This window comes from Podarcis gaigeae (assembly GCF_964106915.1).
Source record: "Podarcis gaigeae genome assembly, chromosome: 1".
Classification (NCBI taxonomy): domain Eukaryota; kingdom Metazoa; phylum Chordata; class Lepidosauria; order Squamata; family Lacertidae; genus Podarcis; species Podarcis gaigeae.
Window position 1 is genome coordinate 132,941,104 of NC_139678.1, and position 12,583 is coordinate 132,953,686.

At 47.0% G+C, this 12,583-nt stretch overlaps 1 protein-coding gene across 4 annotated transcripts in view; it reads left to right on the plus strand.

The window, feature by feature from the left end:
* MLPH (melanophilin) overlaps positions 1-12,583 on the plus strand; it is a 77,546-nt gene that overhangs the window by 51,390 nt on the left and 13,573 nt on the right. For all 4 annotated transcript variants that reach the window (XM_083708484.1, XM_083708485.1, XM_083708482.1 and 1 more), the window contains exon 11: positions 1,550-1,753. In XM_083708484.1, coding sequence (XP_083564610.1) covers positions 1,550-1,753 — 204 coding nt within the window. The remainder of the gene's footprint in view (positions 1-1,549; positions 1,754-12,583) is intronic.

Sequence of the window (12,583 nt, forward strand, 5' to 3'; positions counted from 1 at the left end):
CCATCCTGAGAAAGCACCATCTTGGAAGCTGGTCACCTCATTCAGAATTCATCATGGAGCGCTCTCCTTTCCAAGAACTCGCCCTGACACAACAAATACCAGCACTGACCAAATAATGCATTCAGCTGAAAACACTAACTATGTGAATATTGTTGCAAACAGTGCTATTTTTCTAGAAAAAGAGGTGCTGGAACTCTCTATGAACACCTCCCTTATTCTTTTAGAATGGCAAAGGTGCTGGAACTCTGTTCCAGTGAGTTGTGGCTGGGGAATAAGCCCTGGGTGTAACAGGTTTCCTCACCCACTTAGGCCTGCTGCGTATGGTGCACAGACAGGTTGGTTGCTGCCAAATACTAATCTCATGCGCTGGGTACTTCAAACCTTTAGAACAGGTGAGCAATTAAAGGCATGCAATGGCCATGTCATGTGGAGTGAGAACTACCTTGGAGATGTTGTGCGTGACAGAGCCAGCACCAAGAAGGCTGCAGCTGCTACAAGTGTAACTTTTCTCTGTGCTTTTAATAGGTGTTTGACACTGTTTTTTGTTAGTGATTTTTTTCAACAGCAGCTATGCTGCCCATTTAATGTACAAGTGGAAGACAACCCCTATTTTATGTCTCCACATTGAAACTACCATACTTAATGGGCAGGTGGCATGGTGTGATGGTTCTTCATTTCCACACCACCGAGCTAAATGTTCAGTGAAGGCAAAAAGCTGGACTTTCTTTTCTTCCTTCCTTCCTTCCTTCCTTCCTTCCTTCCTTCCTTCCTTCCTTCTTTCTTTTCTGCAAAAGGGAAACGTGTGAGCCCAATGAGCATGCTCGGACTGGCTGTCATTGCATTCACGTAACAAGAGAGCTCACTCTGTGGTGGCTATGCCACATAGTCATGTATTTATGAAGGCCAGAAAAAGTCCTTGGTCTCTGCAGATTAGAATTTATCAACATAGGAAAACTTTTCTGCAACGTGGCTCAGGTTGCAAAACTTTCCATAGATAGGAGTTTGTAAATATAGGGGGGAATTGCTGTTTGAAATGATGAGTGTGGGTTAGGCCTTGTTTCCAGGCTTTACAGCTCATCATTTTCACCTTGTGATGCTTACTAAAGAGGCTGCCACTGACTCCGTGGCAGGGTGGGTGAGAACAAATAAATGTAAGTTCAGAACTTGCCATGGGAAATCAGGTGGGTGGGCAGGCAAGGCATGGGGCTTGGACAGGGACAAAAGCTCTCCAAGGCAGACTGGCTGGGGCAGGGATGCATGGAGGTGGACAGGTGGACAAGCGAGCAAGCGCCAACCTGACACCTAGGGGCACCCTCAGCTGGGCAGCCAAGCTGCTTACTTGCCTGTCTAGTCAGACTCAGCAGGGAAAGCAATAGAACCCCCAGGTTCAGGGACAGTCTACCTCTGAACACTAGGCAGGGCACCATGTTCTTGTTCTGCTCAAGTGGGAAAAAGTCTTGGGTTGGTCCTGAGGCACAATAAAGCATGAACTGGATGGCTGAAGTAAACTGAGTATTGCTGGTCTGTCTGTCTGTTTGTTTGTTGCTAGCCTCCAGCTCCTGAGTCCCCTACTGATCCTAGCATAGAAGAGAAGGAACTGAGGAGGAAACTAGAAGAGCTGGCAAGAAACATCAGTGACAAAGCTGTTTCTTCTGATGAAGAAGAGGAGGAGAAGGAGGGCAGAATGAAGCAGGAAGGGTCCATACCAGAAATAAGCTCGTCTAGCGATGACCCGCCTACTGATGCCAAGAAGGTATGGTCTTCCTTGGATTTGGCTTTCTTTTCCTTCTGCTTGTTATATTTTATGGAAAGCAGTTTCATGCATCTAAGCTAACCTGCCTTCTGGTATGATCAGCCTAACTCATCTAACTAGTTGCTGTAACGCAGGTCTTGGGGTGGATTCGAACCGCCTAATTGTGCATCTTGCAGGTGATGATTGCAATCTCCGCTGAAATTATCCATATGATTGCATGGTGATGATGATTCTGCAAGGGGGGTAGATGATATTCATAATCACCATGTGGGCAATAAGGTTTTGTAAATCCACCCTTAAGTTCTACTAACAAATAACACTTAGGGTCACACAAGATGTGGCATTGGGAGATTTATGAACATATCTCATAGTGTTTGGATAGCAGTCATGGGGGTCTATGGCCCTGGGGTATTTGCATTTAATCTTTCCCTCCACTGAATTTCCCCAGTTTTTGTCCCATTGGGGCAAGCCAGGCAGGTACCATGTGGGGCAGAGGCAGCAGCTTTGAGGGAGGGCCCTAGTTTCATGATTAGAACAGAATGAAGGAAGAGGGTTTGTTTGATTTTATTTAATTTATGTATTCACTGAATTTATATCCCACCCTTCCTCCTTGGGGTACCCCACTGATCACTGGATCCTGTGCAATGCCCTCTGTAGCAAAAAGACAGATCTAGGGTACACAGCATGTTTTGGGTGTGTGATGCATTGAGACAACTCCATGGTTGTCCTGGTGGCCACGAAGTCTTGAGTTGGCCCAGACGAGGCATCAGCATGGATGTCCCTCAGAACAAATGCCCTGGGGTTCTCCAACACTGCGCTGAAGACCACCTCTGCCTGCTCAGCCAGCTGGGTGAACTGAACACCAAGATCCCTGTTCTGTCTCTGCTTCCCAACATCCAAATACAAACCCTCATGCCAAGCTCCCAGATGGACTGGCCTCCTGGTGAGAATGGTGGGGGTTTTATGGATCACTGCCATGCTCCCCCCTTGCTCCTCCAAAATTGACTGGTGCTGCACTGAATATCCAGGTGGGCAAAGCTGGGTAAGGTCACCCACCCACCCTGAGCTCACCCAGCTAGGTCTCTGTCATGCACACCAGATCAGCCACTTCATCCACGATCAGATCTGTTCTATTGCGGACTGAGCTGGCATTAAGTAACAGCACCACTAGATGGGAGAGCGGACCAACATGGCTACTCCAGTCTCTGTTGGGGGCTGAGCAAGGGCAGCAAGTGTCAAGTGTCTCCACTCTTCTATGGCAATATTGCCTACACCCCATTCTATACCTCACCGTCTCCAAGACCCTAATAACAGCAGTCCCCTGAACTCCCTCTGATCCAGGCAGATGGTGCTGTTACTGGTTCCCCCCTCTCCCCCAGGACTCCTGCTCAGTCCTGCAACAGGAGAGCTCAAAAGTGCATTACCATCCACCAAGCATCCAGCAGATGTATCCATGAATGGGTTCCATGCTCCAGGGGTGTCCATTTTCACTGCCTCAGTTCCATGATATCTTGCCATTAGCTGCCACCAATCCTCTGGTGGCCGTGGCAGTGGCTGGTGGGGCACCACCCCACGGGATTCGGCCACCCGAGGCGGCTGCTTTAGTCTGCTCTCACCAGGTCACTATCCCTCAGAACTCCCTCTCTCACCCAAGAGGCTGACTTAAGTGCAAAGAAACCATTCTGGTGGTTCCTGGCAATCACTCCGGAATCACATCCATTGTCCTGTGTTGCAGCCCCACTTGGATCCAGGGCCTCCCCAGAACTGCTATTCCACTTTGAAATACCAAGTGGAATCTCTGATCGCTGGAATCCTAACAATACTTACTGTGAGCGAAGCCCCATTTGAAACCCGCAGGACTGACCTTTGAAGAACAACTGGCTGTTTACAAAATGGTTCATGCAGATCCTCACTCCATGCATGTTACATATATTGTGTTTCAAGCAAACCGTTAAACTGAATGTCAGCCTGTTATTCTCAGGCATTTGCATGTCGGAGCTCAAGGGTTCTCCAACTTCCCATGACTACATATGAGTAAAACAACTAAGAATCTAATCTTAAACACATCTAATAAATCTATCAAACTCTGCAGGACTTCCTTCTGAGTAAATGTGCTCTATAAATTTTCAGCTTTGCCAGATCCATTAGCCTAGGCAGGAATGTTATTCTTCTTAAACTGAAAAGCCTTTGCCAAACAAATGGTTTTTGCCATTGCTAAAACACTGCTCTAAGCCATTACTATCTCCATGCAGTGATTAATGAGGCATTTCCGTCTCTGATTCCAAGAGTCTATGGACCCGTATTGATAGTTTTGGCCAATATGTGTCTGGTTGTAACACATGAAGGACAAGGAAAGATTCAAGTGTAATTTTAAAATGGAGGAGTGTGTGTCTGGCATCTTTGTGAGCACCTTTCCTTTTGAGGGGCTACATTAACACAAAATGCAAAAAGTTGCATTCCTTTGAGTTTCTAATGGCTTCTTTGTCAATCCTGCCCTGTTTGATTGTTTCCGAGTCTCATTCTGCCCCTCTGAATGGACAGTCATAGCACTGATCTTGAGCCAGGCTCTCTATATCACTCTGTGAAAGGCGACTTTCATCTTCATCTAAGAGCAGGAGCCTTTTTCTCATGAGATCTTTCATGTTGTTCATCTGCAGCTTGTGGGGTTGGGCTAAAGGATTTTCAAAAATGTAGATACTCGGAAGAGAAAATGATGAGATGCTAGTGAGAGGGGTAATTAGTAGATATTTGAGATAGGTTAGTGCCTCTTACAAACACACAAACATCCAATTCAGAAATTGCTCAGATGAACAGAAGTATTTTTTCTTTGTATCTGAACTTAAATTAAAATTAGTGTTTTGAACATCTGAAATATCCCTCATTATCCTCCCCTCCCAGGCACTCATTGCTGCATTTCAAAGACACAGCAGTATTTTCTACCACCTGGAACAGGAGTTGAGCTGCCCTGGGCACCCAGTTCCAAAGTCTCTGCCCAAGTCTAGCATTGCCAACAAGCCCAGATCGAATCTGGCCAGAAAAAAAAAAGACTCTGGGGAATGGAAATCTGATCCAGATGAATCCCCAGGAGCCATAATTCCAAACCTGCCAGCAGATTCCAATATATTCTGTAATTTGACAGTGACTCTGTTCAATATTAATTCAACATAAAAAAATCATAAGGTACAACCCCACATCAAATTTGCACATCTTTAATTGGAATAATAGAATCCCCTCCAGAAGATGGTGGACGTAGTTCCTAGAGCGCCCCTTCTTAAACATGCCAAGGTGGGTGCAGCATTCATGCTCTCCTTCCTTGGCAGTGTTCAGGATGATGCTGAAGTCTGTACCAGGCAGTTTCGTCTTGCTAGAGGGCCCAGCAGCGTCATGTTGAGATCTCTGGAGATTCTTGCAGAGAGCTGAGCAGGGTAGCATACAAAATAAATTCTGAAAAATCATCGGCTTGTAAGGCTTTCTTAATTTATTCATACTTCTACTAGTTTACTTACATTGCATGTTTTGTTTCGTTGCACTTTCACAAATGAAAGTGAAAAGACAACATTTTTGCAATACTGAATGACAAACGCAAGCAGTGACTTTGTTGGCAGTCATTAAACACCCAGAAGCAATTAACCTGCTCTTTACAATTTCTTGGCCATTGTAATATCAGGTACAGATTTCACTGAGTTTCACATGTATATAGCCATTGTTATACGTGATCATTCGTCTCCTACAGAGACCCTGCACACTGCAGTAACAAGCTGGACTTCAAGATCTGGACCAGTGTTTCATTGCATTCATTTCAGACTTCATTACCATCAAAGGCATCTTTTTTTGAATGTGCAGCAGCCACAATCCTGAAATGCACATGCCGTGTGAAGCATTGTCATTCAAAGCTGGGTTTCACTGAGATGGCTCTAAAGACGGACCACTCTAGTCTTTTTATATTCATCCAGACTTACGAAGTGGAAGTATTGCAAAGCTGCTTAGGAAACGTTAGTCAAGCAAAGTACATAAAAACAGTTGTTCAAATAAGAAATGTGCTCATGAATCACTGTTGACAAACTACAAATGAATACATACAAACTTCATAGTCAAATGCCACATCAATACACTGTTGAATGCATCAGATCTTAAAAATATGATTATTTTTTTAATCTGCAAAGATAACATATTTTGGCAAACCCACCGTAATCTATTTGGGGGTTCTCTTGCTTTCCACCTTCACCATTTTTAATGGACACCAATTAAAAGTCCTAATATTCAGTGTTACCTACACTTTTTTTAATTGCTTTCTGTGCATACATTAGTTGTTCAGCAATCGTATATCAAATTAGCACTCATCATGTAGCGCAGACATGCCTGCTGAGATGCTGTTTCTCTTTTTTGCCCTTGGTCCCAACCCTGAGGTTGACCTCAGAAATGGGGGCAGGTCCATGTAGTTTGTGCCCACTAATTGCTATGTACAAGCATCAGCAGGGTTGTTCCTTGGGAAATCCTCATCTCCCAATTTTGCCTTTCTCCAGCCATCCCACAGATATTTAGCTTTAGTTAGCATGTTTAGTATTCTGGGCATCAGCCCTAGTGATTTAGCAAGTTTGGTCAGCCTCTTGCCAACCCCCTCTCCTGCCCCCCCCCCCCCCCCCGTTCATGCTGCCCGTCCATTCTCAAGAAGGAAGTCTTTAGAGATGATGCAGACGTAGGGTTGCCATATTTCAAAAAGTGAAAATCCGGACGCAAAACTCATTGAGCTTTTTTTGGAATATCTCAAAGAAGAAGAAGAAGTTTTTGAGCTATTTTAAAGAAATCTCACCTAAATCTGCACTGTCCGGACATATCAGCTATTTCTGCCTGGACACTGCCAAATTCTGGCTATGTCCAGGAAGTTCTGGATGTATAGCAGCCCTGTGCAGACCTAAATTAGGGAGGCTTTGGGCCAATTTAATCATGCACAATTGAGGTTGCACATCCTTTGTACAGGGCCATGCGATAATGCACATACAATCCTGACAACATTTACATCTCCATCATCCAAACCACATGAAGAGATGTGTCTAAATTAAAACATTAGCATCTGCTCAGTTCAGCCAGCAAATTGCTCATTTGTGGACAGAATCCTTCTCAGAATCCTTTTCAGAGTCTGAACACCAGCCAGCTGAATGAAGAGCACTTGTGAATAGAGCTTTGTTAGGGATCCCAGCAATATCCGAGAGCAGAAGCTGCATGTACAGTCTAATGATCCATCCTTGTAGTAAATGGCACAGGTTTCTAAGACACCTGTAGAGCAACAGGTATCTCAAACAGAAAAGAGAGGCAAAAGGAATCAACCCCTGATTCAAGTTTCATCTTCATATCACATCTTGCTAAACCTGAAACTGAGGTTTCCCTTTGTGCCAGGCAATTAAGAGTGCCTCTGAGATGGGATTTTCATTTCATTTATAAAAGTGAACACTCCTCTTCAAATACTTATGAACATGGTTGAGGCAAGCAAACTCCTGCTCATCTGGATCCTCCTCTTACCTGGATCTTGCAGGCATATGGACCCCCTTCCCCCAGGGCCCTGTCACTTATCTGGGCAGTGAGTGGGTACTCCCAGTGGGCTTGGGACTAGGACTGGCAGTCCCAGAATCCTCTGCACAGAGTCACGTTTTCTGTTAATGGATACTTGGACTGGTAACCCCAATCCCATTCCTGTCAGGAAATGATGCTCTGCCTGGGGAGCAACTCCCTGTTCCCTGACCCAAGGTAAGTTTTGGGTGTAACATTATTGACAGTCTGCCTCCCAAAAGTGAAGATAATAAGAGCCCGGCTGGTCCAGCATTCCACTTCCCACAGTGGCCTCCATGCTAAAGGATGGGGGAAATGTAGACGAAGGGTTTGCTTTCAGAGCTCCATCATTTCCACTGCACACAGGGTGCCTGCAGGCCTTCACCCCCCATCACTCAGCCCTGAACCCTCTGCAGCCCCACTGGAAGGAGGGCAAATGCCCACGCCTGCCGTGCTAGGCGATGTATGGGTGCATCTCCACGGCCAGCCCTGCTTTCTCTTTGGCAAACCCCCTCTCTGTGAGAGAGTCACCCCTTCATAATGGTTGCAGTCTGGTCTTCTCTTGGGAGCACTCCAGGACAATCAGAAAGCTTATGGATACATTTGGACTATGTTCTGTGTGTGGCTGAACTGTGTGCTGTTTCAATTTCAAAAGTACACAATTAAGGAGAAATGTCCAATGTACGGTATCTATGTTGTTTTGCTACCCTGACAGTGAAAACTGCATTATGCACAATGACAAGGACCCCTGGGCAGTAGTAACGCATCATCCAGCTTCATCCTTAAGCGCTGCTGTATATGATGCCTCTGACTGTACTTGATGAGCTCTGTGATATAGTCATTTTGCTGAACTGATATGCTTGGTGGCTGCATTGTTTATAATCTGCCGGATTAAAAAGTGGCAACTCTACTTTCTGGTGTTCCTGTTGGTGTCTGCCCAAGTTGGTGAGGTTGGGGAGGAAAGGGGCTTGAAAGGGACAGATAAAATAGGCTTCACTTGGGGAGGCACGGTCCGCCATGAGCCATGGGGCTGGGCAAAAGCCACTGGGCATGTTTGCCACTCTGGGTGCCTTCCCTGCGGGAAGAGCTGTCTCTCAGTGGCAGAGCACAAGGTCCCGGGTTCCATCTTTGGTATCTCCAAGTCAGGCAAAATCACGTTTTACTGCCTGACGCAAAACAGAAATGGGCTGCCCCTCACGCCATCATTCCCATGCCCCGCTGCTGAAGTCAGCAAGGACTGAGGTGTCCCGCAAGGCATTCTGGCGTCGGGACAAGTGGGTGGGGTGCTGCCTCCTGCACTTCCACTGCCTGAGGCAGGTGCTTCACCTCCCCTCTTGGGCGGGCTGGCTCTGCTCCAGCTCAGCTAAGACTGGGAAGAGCCCTGCTGCAGCTGGTCGGTGCAGTCAGTGTTGAGGCAGATAGAGCAATGGGCTGACACAGGGCAGCTCCCTTTGGGGAAATAGTAGGGGCAGCCTGTCCTACTTCGCCACCTGAGGTGAAATGAGAAGGTGCCACTGTTGCTGCTTCATTTTCTGGGGTCACACAGCCGGCAGTGGCTGTTCCCCGAAGCTGCCACCACGCAATGCTGGTAGTAGCAGGAGCGGGGGGGGGGAGCACGTGTGGAGTGGTGCCCCCAAGGGTTTCCACCGCCCAAGGTGGCTGCTTCCATCTGCCTCGTGGGCCAGCCGGCCCTGGAAACATGAGCTTTGTTAGATAGGCAGAGTCTCATGGGCTAATGACCTGTGGAACTCAAGATGGCTACAGAAACATTGTTTAATGAGAGAGACCACTTTTTACCTGGGGGTGGGATGGGGACAGCACAGTGGAGCCCTCCGGTGAGTAAGTAATCCTTCACAATGCTACTTGAAATTCAGAAGTGACATTCCGAATATGAATATGATAGTGGCTTCAGTACTGAATTCAAGGCAGCAGAGATGACTTACCTTGCCCTGGGTTTCCTAAATCTGAAATCATCTTAATTTGAATATTTTTTGACTGGGGGTGGGGTGCTCATATTCCTCAGTTCTAAACTCAGTTCAGCACGAAGCTTGCAGTGCAATCACTGAAATGTCCATTTAATATGCAGATGGTGCATGTAGAAAGTCAAGATTTGAATGCTGTGGCAACATGCTGAATATGTATTTCAAATGTGTGAATTCACATGGTATAAATCCTATTTCCCCACCCCTTTGCAGTCCTCCATCTCCATAAGGATCTGGTTTCCTCTCAGCCCACCTGGCATTGTCCTCAGCAGAAAAGAGAAGTTGCCCCTCATAAAAATTCTTCCCATTGGGCACAGATGCTCCTCAGCATGAAGAGGTTCTCGTGTCTCTAATGGGAGCTCTTCACTTGCATACTGAGGTGCTGCCTTTGTCGCAGCTGCCTTGAGTGAAGCATTATCCCTATCAAAGCATTACGTGGACAGTTCCTCTTGCAGCTAAGAGGCCTGCGGGGACAATGAGGACCCTTTAATTAAAGATCGACATACGTTCCCACTCCTTGCCTGTCTGCTCTTGCCTCTCATTCCCCCATTTCCACTGCACAGCACAGGGGTTAAAACGCCTCTCTTTGGCTGAGCATAGAGGTTGCAGAGGTCACTAGCTAAGGCTTTGTGTGGCATCACAGCCCAAGCGCTTAAGAGCCATTAACGCCCAAGAAAGAGCCCTGCATGACTCATTGGAGGGATAAAGGCAATAGGAAGAGGGCTCTGTTCTTCGATCTTGAGAAAGAGGTAGGAGGAGTTGCCTCTAACCTATCAAGGACTTGAAAGAAACCTATGAGTCGGATGTGTGTCTTAGGCGGATAAATGAAATAAGGCTGTTTAGTCTGTGCACAAATAATGGACGGGAGTTTTGTCTTTTACCTTATAAATATGTAAATGGGGATTATAAACTAGGAAAGGATCACATGAAGGTGCCAGGAGTTATAGCCATACCGGTTTGCTGGCCACTAATATCTGCTGAAACTGGTGGCAATATGAAGAGGTGTGGGGGGGGGAATTCCATAGAGTAATGCAAGCAGAAAAGGTGACTGTCTAGTGTAGTGCCATATTTTGCATCCCAAATTTCAATCTCACCTCAGCCAGGAATTTTCTGTGTGACCAGCACCAGACCTACCATTGGGCAGAGTGAAGGGGCTCTTGTGTGGCTGAGGGGAGAGGAGCGTTCAGAGTTCCCCCAGCCACTCTTCCTGCCGGGTCCCCCTCTAAGCTAGCCTCCAGGTGAAGTGGAAGATGCCTGGCCCATCACCAGTCCCGGAATAAGATTCAGCTCCCAGCCTGGTCAACTTCTGTGGCCCTGCATGGGCGAGTGAGGCAGCTGCTGTTAACCAGAAGGCTGATGTTCTGAGCCCATGCAGAAACAGGTTTCCTGCATTGCAGGGGCTTGGACTAGATGACCCTACAATTCTATGGTTCTCTAAGTGATTTACAGAAATGTAATCAGGAGGATGCTGATGAGTGCAAAATGTAAAGTTGCACATGCTCACAAGCCATGCCACCTGGGCTGCCCTGGGTCCTCTAGGAGCAAAATGGCTTGGGCTGACCCTTTGGCTCCCCTAAGAGACTCAACATGCAGAAGAGTGCTGGAAACAACTTCTGATGGGTTGCTTCAGTGTCCTTGCGAAGGGAGAGCCCTGCTAAATCCACCCAAAACCACACAGTGGCTGTCAGTCACAAAGATATGCCACCTCACTCTCCTGCCCCTCATCCTGAACATAGGTTTCCTTCCATAGGGGGCTTGCAAGAGGTCCATGAATGTCTAAGTTGGCCTGGCGGGGACATAAAAAGAGCCACACTTTCAAAGCTCATCGTGTTCTGAAGCTTCAGAGGTAGCCTGTGTTCGTTCACAGATAGGAAAGCTGAGGATATGTGGAGGCAAGTGGAGGCACTCGCTCAGCAGGCAGCAGGTCCCCAGGGAGCTCCTTGTGCAGCACAGCTCCCCACACTGTCCCTTCTGCACTTTCCAGCAGCTCCATCAAGAAACTCAGCAATCTTTCACTTTCTTTCTGTCTCTGCCCTTTCAAAGTCCCAGGCTGCTGTTTTTCACATACACAACCTGCAGAGTCATCTGCTCAGACCCCACTCCTGCAGATGAATTTCCCAGTCAAAGATCTTCTAGGATCGCTAATAAGCACTAAGAAGTTTTGCCAGCTCCCTGACTGCTCATTCACCATGATCAAGCCAGCCAAGTCTTGCAAAAAGCAAAGGGCTACATTTAGGGCTGTAGTGCACATTATGTGAAAATGGGTGCTTGGCTACTGGATTGATTTTTTTCTTTCAAAACAACAGCTTCAGGTAGATGGGTTTGACACACACACCATGGTCATACCAAAAATCACCAGTCTTATAGCTGCAATTTAACCAATGTCATCCTCCTTGTCAAAGCTTAAGGGCGGGGGGTCATTGGGACCAAGCTGCAGAGAACAGTGTTAAATGCCCCCCCAGCTGCTGTGTTAAAAAGAAAACACACACACAATCCTCCCTACCACAAACACACAAATCCTACTGAGTTCAAAGCAACCAGGCCAAAGTGTTGCTGCTTCTTTGGCAATCCCTCACAGCCGAGTAAGATTGTCTTCCATGAACACAGTCTTAACAGTGAGTCCGTAAGTGACTGTGGAGGCCAATTCTGGATCCACATGTCCTTCCACAAGGGGGACATAGGTTTCTGTGCAGGAGTTGATCACGGCGAGGGTTTGCCAAGTGTGCCTTCCTCTCTTCCATCCTGAGTTTGAGCGTCTTCAAAGTCCATGACTGTTTTCCAATTGGAGTGCTCGCAGGCCAGTGTTTCCCACTTTAATTGTGTTTTATGACCGCTAGGTGGATGGTAATGGTAATCCAGTCATGGAAAAAGGGAGGCGGACTATGTTTAGGGCACCTTTTCAGGGTGAGCAGAGTGGATCCTAAAAAGGGCTGCTCAGTCATGGATACAGCTGCCGAGCTGCTCAACTGCCTTGTTCCTTGAGTCAGAGCGACTGAATCTGTATCCACTACCCATGTGCTGGTTCATGACTAGGGGCTTCCAGATTTCACAGTCCTGACCCCATTACCATTTGCCGATTACCATGGGACTTTGTTGGGTTTGGGTTTGAGATGGGTTTTTAGAAGATGCCTGTGTGTTAATTTGTTTTGTGTGGGTAGATCAGTGCACACTGACCAAGGCACAGTCTTCGCAGTAAGGCTCTATTCCGATGGCCTGAGTAAATCACAACGGCCAGTAGTTTCTTATCTGCTGCAGCCTTCATCCGCCTTCATAGCCATTGTAACATACCTCTTGTTATCATCTG